The sequence below is a fragment of the Limulus polyphemus genome, unplaced genomic scaffold (genome assembly GCF_000517525.1).
Source record: "Limulus polyphemus unplaced genomic scaffold, Limulus_polyphemus-2.1.2 Scaffold2661, whole genome shotgun sequence".
Classification (NCBI taxonomy): domain Eukaryota; kingdom Metazoa; phylum Arthropoda; class Merostomata; order Xiphosura; family Limulidae; genus Limulus; species Limulus polyphemus.
Genome location: NW_013668271.1, coordinates 104,376 through 113,128, shown reverse-complemented (window position 1 = coordinate 113,128; position 8,753 = coordinate 104,376). Strand labels below are relative to the sequence as shown.

The following is an 8,753-nucleotide window of genomic DNA, read 5'->3' as shown; positions in this document are numbered from 1 at the left end:
ATCTCACGTTGTTACATAATGTATAGTGTAGTATGAGTATTCTCACGTTGTTACATAATGCATAGTGTAGTGCAACGTGATATTACTCATACTACACTATTCATTATGTAACAACGTGAGATTACTCATATTACTCATACTACACTACTCATTATGTAACATTATGTAACAACGTGACCACGTCCTCTTACTTTAAGTCCCACATTTCAGTTGTATGTAGAATAGTGCTGTCTTTATATTTCGAACTATACATTTAACAATAACCGTGATGATGATGATGAATTGTGCAGTCATTGAAACGTTGCTTACACAGTTGATGTCAAAGGGAATAAGTATGTTATCATAAGAAATAGCAGCGAATGTTCAGATGTATTTTAAGTAAATGTATATCCCTCCACTAGCACAGCGTTAAATCTGTAGGCTTATAACGCTAACAACCAGATTTCGATAGTCGTAGTGGGCTTGCTATGTATCTTTGTGCTTAACAGCAAACAGATAAAAAAAGTAAATGTTTTGAGATTCAAAGAATATTTGATTGTTCTGAAAGAGTTTATATACAACAACTTATAAAACAGCATAATGATAAACCTAATTAATCTATTCGTACTACACGTGCATATTAAACAAAAAATCATCAAATGCACTATTCTAACAATACAATTTATACAACACTGTTCTACAGTATTGTTAGACACGTCCTCTTACTTTACGTCCCACATTTCAGTTGTATTATAAACACCAATATTAGTCTACCTATTCGTCGTGTCAAAAACTATTGAGTTTATACCAGAAAGGTTTATTAATCAACATAGGAAAAGTGTATAAACACCACGATAAGTCTACTCCCACTATTACTATGACTTGGTTCCTAAACAGTTTTTGAGAAGTTTGGATTACGTTTTACTTAATTTGAATGTATCTTTTTCATTTTATATTATGTTTTACTGCGTTTATTTAACATACTACACCAACTTATAATTTTATTATTTTTAATCTACACTTAAGTTAAATGAATTCGATGGGCTTAACATTTCATCCACATCAATATTTTCAGTTTTATGAAATTTAGATTGTCATTTAATGCTTAGAACCTGAACATGAACAACATACTGCTAGTTTTCAAGAAAAATATAAATAACGAACATCCATGCTTAACTTGTTTTTTCTAAACACAAAACTTTTGAAAATGTTTGCTTACAGTTTGAGAAACCTTAGAACTTTAAAACAAATGTACATTATTTTGAAAATACACTTTATCATGAGTGAAATTATAAAATATAACGTTGAACGATATTCAGGCAGACTTCTTTCTATTGATAGGGTAATAAGCATTTTTTAATGGAAAAAATACGGTTTGAACGTTTAGTTTTAAAATACTATAAAAAAACAAGTTTATGAATCTGCTACTGGAGGCCGCTTTGCAGCCATTACTTACTTGCTTTAGTCGAACAAGATATCAGCTGGTTTTCGTTAGGTAGCCACGAAACTTGACCGGCCATAATAACGGCAGGGTTCCACGGTAAGGAGCATCGAACAGCTGTGGACAACAGACCAGTCTTCACCGGCATCACGTGCTTAGGGATGGGGGCCATCGGCTGGGTTCGAACTTCTCGCAAGTCCTTTAGAAAAGAACTGTCTTGACGGACTAGCTTATCAATAGAAAAGACATTTTTGGTGGCATTGTAAGGTTCTTTACTAGGCTTTTTACTTAAGTTAGTTTTACGCAAGTCCTCGACATTTTCTGTGCTAACGCGATGGCGCTCATCACTTTGTAAGGAAGGTCTTGTGTCAGCTAAAAGGGAGGCAACGGTAAAACTAAATGGTTTCCGCGACTGTCCTTCGTTTCTGACGTTTAAGGACGAGGACATTGTCGTGAATATTGATGAGGTGTTGAAGTTAGGCTTAGTTGGACTACAGTTTCAGGATTTCGAAGGTTTGCAATTTTCAGAAGGAACACTAGGCGTATTTTGTGACTCCATTTGTTCACTCCACAAAACAATTTAAAACTAGGCACACTTGTCTATATATTTACCTGCTTCTTTCAGCTTCTGTTGATACTATTACGTGCAGTTCTTCAAATAAAACAATTATTACAGTAACTTATAATGAAGTAAAGCGGGTGAAGAAAACACATTAGCCTTGAATAACGTAAATCAAAACACGCATATTATGTTCTGTACTTACATTTGTAATGTCAAAGAAGCTATTAAGATGAGACTGGAGAGGGGTGCAGCCTCTTCCTCAACCAGTTAGCCGTCATATTATTATAATCTTTTCCTTGTTGTAATAAAACATCACTATTTCACTGTCGTAGCGTTGGAGGCGGTACCGTTCATAGATGCCAATCATATAAAATAGGCGGGCCAGAGTTCCTAAAGCTGCCTCTGATTGGATAAAGTTTTGATTCAAGCAGACTGTAGAGTGCCTAGATGCGCGTCTAACTAAGTTGAAATTGATAATAGACTTTATTTGGCTTAAAGTTTAACCCGTCCTTTATATTTAAATTGTACAACGTATACTGTAGGCATTCACTGCGGCTTTTGGCTAGAATACAACGACGCATTGTATTATGAAAAACATATTTTAAAGTCAGTAATATAATTTAATATCAATTATTCACAACGCAGCAGGAAAAATGATTGTTGCCTAGTTTGTCTACACAGTACCATAATTTTGAGCGGATGATTTCTCTTTAAATCGAAATAGTTTGAAAAAAAAAGAGTTAATTAGCAGTCAGAACGATCAGTGAAGTTTCATTTTAATCTATTCGACAATTAATGTAATATGCAAAAAGAGTTACCCCAGAAAAAAAAAAATTTACATTGTATCACTACGCCACAATCGCCTCTTATGTTTAACTTAAAAACAATTTTCCCGAGCAAGCGCTTGCCAGTATGTTAAAACAAAACACGAGCACTTTCGGAGTTTAATTAAAACTTGGTGAGTTAAAAGTGGTAATTATTTCATTCAATATAAAAATTTTCTCCATAAGAAACACCAATTCTATTTTTCTGGAAAACCGTCATTATATTGGTTAACAAAGCATTAAAGAATAATTCTCTTAAAACTGGGGGATGATTAAATATTCAGATGGAAAAATATATTATAAGTAGTGTGTACAACACTGTATACAGGGTGTCCGAAGATTCTGTTACCAAAATTGTTAACTTGTGTTTTATTGACAGGGGAATTTCAGCCTCTACTACTTCCCCATAAACGATCGGAAACATATTGTGGCGTGAAAGGACAGCAAGAGAGGAATTTCAATAAAATTAGAAAGAAGTATATAAATATTTATTTCCTAAAACTGTATCACATAATTTATATAATGGAACGGAATAGGGCCTAGTTGAACAATGCGTGTACCAAACAGAACAATATTAGTTTTAAAACAATTCATTATTATGTGTTGCTTATGAAACTTTATGCTTCTGTAGAACCCGTATATTTAAATGCAAAGTTCAGAGAGAACAGATCTGGCCAAGCAAAATAAAACTAGAAAAGCACTCGAAGAGTACAGCGTCCGTCTCGCAATGTTTTTGACTTTTACAATAACCAGTTTAAAATCTACATCAAACAGTTTTTCCACAACTTTTAAAAATAGTGCCAAGGTGTTCTTTCTTTGTACGTTTACCTGGAGGTTTGACTTGTTACAATTATAACGAGAGTAGTTGACCGTTAGTGAGACATTTACCTACGAGATAGATTCATCAAATGTTAATATATTTGTCTCTGGGGGACACTCAACGTTTTATATTTTGATAAAATTTGATCAAAATCAGATGAAATATTTTCAAGTTATACTTCTCACAGATAAACACAGTGAAAATAATACTTTCTCAGTTGGGCTGGGTTAATAAACGGACGAATAGATTCAAAGTGACGCTTAGGTTAAAATCACCTTAAAATATATGAGACATGTATGACTTATGATTAGTGGTTTGTGACAAAAAAACAACAACTAATCTCACAGTAAAACTGATTTTGAGCCTGAAGTCAGACAAAATATAAATACTTTGAATAAAGTCTTTATTTTGGGATGTATCTATCTGCAACATTCCTCGAGTGTTGTGCAAAAACATAGTGGCTGTTACAAAACATAGTGGCTGCTACAAAACATAGTGGCTGTTACAAAACATAGTGGCTGCTACAAAACATAGTGGCTGCTACAAAAATAACGATCTAGGAATCGTATACGCCTGAATAAAAATATTCCATGTATATTATGTGCAAGAAAACAGGAAACGATGCAACAGTAACAATGTTAATTTAGGATAAAATCAAACATTCTTGTAAAATAACAATGTTAATTTAGGATAAAATCAAACATTCTTGTAAAATAACAATGTTAATTTAGGATAAAATCAAACATTCTTGTAAAATAACAATACGAAAAACTTTTAACTAGAGGATTTGTTTGTTTGAAGTTAAGCACAAAGCAACACGGTGGGCTATCTGTGCTCTGCCCACCACGAAACCCGGATCCTAGCGTTGTAAGTCCGCAGACATTCCGCTGTGAGAGGGGGGGGATTAAATAGAGGAAGGAAAATATACAGAGAGCAGAAAAAAAAAGAACTGTATATCCATCTTAATGGGTTTGCCCTTACATAAAACATTTGAACGAATACACAGTTTTGGATATTAATACACACCTAATGTTTGATACAAACACTGGGTGTCCTGAAATATTGTGGTGTTATACATTGTTATTAGGGAACAACAAAGCATTGCATGGTTTAAATGTTAAAACAAAGAGAAAATAGAGCTTTTTCGTGGAAAACGTCACCAATACCATCTTTGAAACAAGTTCAGTTTGGCGTGTTTTTCTCTAATGAATGCGAGTTCAATGTATTTAAGTTTAAGAAGGCAACTGGTTGTCACTAGAATCACAACCATAAATTGATATGATCTGTCTTTAAGTGGCCTAATATGATGAAAGAGATAGTGTTTTGATGGAAAACGTTTTGCTTTTTCCACTTTAATCTATTCAGCGTTTAATATATTAAATATACTCCATCTAATTAGGAACACTGCAGGCAAATTTACTTGCTGTTACGCATTACTACCATAGTTATGGAGCAGTTACTGCAAGCTCACTGTTTTGTAATCTATGGTAGAAGATATAATGTTAATTCTGATCTACAACTATGGCTAACAGTTGCTTAATTTGCCTTCAGGAATGGTAATTGGCGGAGTGCAAGAAGGAATTGTTAAGATATAAGACATGCCACGCATACACACTAAATGTTTCAACCAGTACACCAAGTCCAAGTGACCTCCTGGCACATCTACCGCTGCTGATCGAGGGTTGTCTTGGGAAAGTACTCACAGATTCTTCTGGCTTTTTAATGGCTGGGCCGAACAACATTTATACATCATGACATTGAACAGGTAACATGTTATCTTTCAAGCAAACACCCTGCTGATTACTGTGGTCCATATGGGATCTTGTTAGCAAAGAAATTAACCAAGTAAGTATGAATAAATCATACAACTATCAGGAAGATCGGGATCTTCATCAGTTACGAATGTTTAGAAGATGGAAATAATGCCAAGGCCCTACATGGAATTTCACAAGGTAAAGATGGTGATGTAAGTATGATATTTTCCATTACCATGTACAGAAGAATGGTTGGACACTCTGGGAAATTCATGTTGGTTCAAAGCGGATAGTGTGAGCCAACCTTAGACTCCTATCACCGTGCATGATGACTTGATGAGTTCTGAGTAATGCCATTCAGACTGTGTAATGCATAAGCAACTCATGGAATTACTATTTCACGGTGTGTGAATGCTTCCTTCTCAAGTAGATGACGTTTTTGTGTTCAGCTTTCAAGAACTTGCACCTAGTGTTCGCCCTCTAGTGGTACAGCGGTATGTCTGTGGACTTACAACGCTAGAAACCGGGTTTCAATACCCGTGGTGGGCAGAGCACAGATAGCCCATTGTGTAGCTTTGTGCTTAACTTCAAAAACAAAACAAACACCTAGTGTTACAGTGAATATAAAGAGCTAATTTGAAGTTGACAACAAATGTGCATTGACGCTCACAGAAATTCGACTTCTAGAACAGGAAGCAAAGTTTGGTGAAGTGAAGGATTATGAGAGTCATAATGTAGAAAAATGTGTTTGTTTCATCATGGGCTTAGAGCAAGGCCCAGTGGTTACTTTCTTTTTATAATTCAGGATTACAGCAATGTTTAGAAAATTGATTTTCTTTTCAGTATCAGGATAGTAGAGTTTACGTTAGGGTGTTTAGAAAGTCAGGAAACATCTTAGGTTATCTAGACCATAAATCCCTAATCCCAAAATATCATACATGTGTCTGAGCCATATATTTGGTTTCGTATTGGTATCTGTACGAACCAAAGGTTTAGGAGCTCAACTTAAAAGTATGTGCATAAAAATAGCTAAGGTAACAGCAACTGTCTGTTGCTCATAGCATCTTCTGTTGTTTGTTTATAAATATTCTATTAAATATGGTACAATAATTACAGAATTGAAACGTGCTGATAGAAATTCCAGCAAAAGCCAGTGAACATATTAAATTCATTCTTAAAATTAATGGACACCAGATGACTATATAAACGAAATGTTTACTTCTTGACGTTGTACCATAAATCAATAAAAACTCAAACCAATGGCTGTGTTTACTATCAATAAGACTTCACTATACTCTACATAAGTACAATATCGAGTAAAAACATTTAACCTTCTGACTAGTGTTGTACAAAAAACCTACTCACACCCTACAACAAATTCTTTTTACAAACGTAAAAGCTTTAAAAAGAAATATTGCCGTATTAACTCTGCATGAAATCAATGTATTGTTTTTATTTAGTTTACGAGCTAAAATTTCGAAGTTATTCTGACATTTATTTTTAAACAGACAGACAACTACAAACTCGTGCTGCTGAACATTTCGGTGCAATCTACAAACTTCAATGAGAGAAAAGTGCCCCAGCTAACACATCTATGATAAACACAACCAGTACGAATCTGTTCTTCACAATCAGAATACTTGCCAAGCCAATGTTTTCCCTTCAACTAAAATAGACGGAAGCTTCATTTATTTCTCGACTCCAGCCTACAATAAACAGAGATGAATGCAGGTATTTATAGTACAGTATTCAGTGTTTATTTCTAAAGTAAATGAAAAATAAGATTACGTATTATATTATTGTTACTCTTATAACAACGGTAATAATGTGTAACTGTAATTTTGTAACAATGTGATTTCTAACATCGCTCAGATCAAGTTGTGGCTAATTCCATTTGAAATAGAACAGTTAATTCATAACTGAATATACTTTATCATATTGATCATTTCTATGAGAATCCTGATTAAACCGCAGTGTGAAACATTGGTTCAATTAAATAAATTATTTAGATATGTTTTTATTTTAGATATGTTAATATATAACCTAGTTTTAACAATTGCTAGTCTTTAGACTTCACAAGAACGCATATTTCATGCATTCTGCTATGACCACCACCACTTACCAGTTAGCTAAATTCTGTGATCCTCTTGGTATTGTGAAGGTGATTTAATTGTGCATTAAATCACAATATCATCATTAACTACATGAATCGGAAAGCTCTGTCAGTCACTACTATTCCAAAAGTGTTTTAAATTTCATGTTTTAGTGCTCTGAACAACGTATATTTTAATATTTATGAATCATGTATATTGGTACAGTTCATGTCTATGGCTAGGTGAATATATAGCTTGATGAGATAAATAAACAAACAAATGTACACAAAATGTTCATTCACTGGAACAATGAAAAGTATCGCGTGATCCTAAAAATGTGTGAATGACCTGTTGCATGATTAGCACCAAATGAAGAAGAATGTTGGGTGTAAAGTTAATTAAAAATTATTTTCTGAAATAGGCTAAACATTACTTTCATTATGTTGTCACGTATCTTTGAGTAGATATACATTCTGAAACAAAAAAGGTTTATGTTGTTTGATAAGTGTTATTGGGAATAACCAGAATGTTGTTTGAATTATATAGAATATATTTTAAATTATCTTGCAGGTCACGATATGCTAATCAAGTAAAATCTCATTTTATGTTCTAGTTTTCCATTCAATTTATGATATACGCTCTTTTTTTAACATCATTTTTATATTGAAGGTGAGATATTATATACATAAAAGGCTTCGTGCTAGTAAATTCAGGTTGTAAACCATTTCTCGACAGTTTCTGACATTTAAAAACCAGGGATATGTTACAACTGGTTGTCAGAAACTATACAGAAAGGAACGTAACTTAAAAAATATCCCTTTTTGTGGAAACATGGATCATATAATGAAAATGCTCAAAATTAAAGTTCTTTCATTTGACATACAGATGGCTTTTTCCAAAATGAAATGACACCTTTGATTGTAAAGTATTACCATTTTAGAAGTAAACTAACAATTTAAGACTATGAAATATTTCAATTGTTAACAACACATGTAGTATAATGCAAAGATATAATTTGAAAGACAATCCTATTGATTTAAGATTAAATTACCTTTTATACAGTTTCAGATTTACTTTTGAAGTACGTAACAATCAGTGTACTTATTTAATAGCAAAGTTCTAAACATTTAATTCTTGAATATTTACTGAACGTTCCTTATTACTAGTGATAATTTTCGTGATAAAGGTAAAATATGGCTTAGGAAGGATAATATTCTGAATTATATTGAACAGCTGATTACTACCATTGATTCTGGATGTGAGAAGAGCCTGATTAGCTG

The 8,753-nt window shown here is 33.4% G+C and overlaps 1 protein-coding gene across 1 annotated transcript in view; it reads right to left on the bottom strand.

Annotated features, from left to right (window-relative positions):
* LOC111087801 (muscle segmentation homeobox-like) overlaps window positions 1-2,087 on the bottom strand; it is a 31,166-nt gene extending 29,079 nt beyond the window's left edge. Inside the window, exon 1 of the mRNA XM_022395760.1 lies at window positions 1,436-2,087. Coding sequence (XP_022251468.1) covers window positions 1,436-1,868 — 433 coding nt within the window. The 5' untranslated portion in view covers window positions 1,869-2,087. The remainder of the gene's footprint in view (window positions 1-1,435) is intronic.
* Window positions 2,088-8,753: the final 6,666 nt, after the last annotated feature.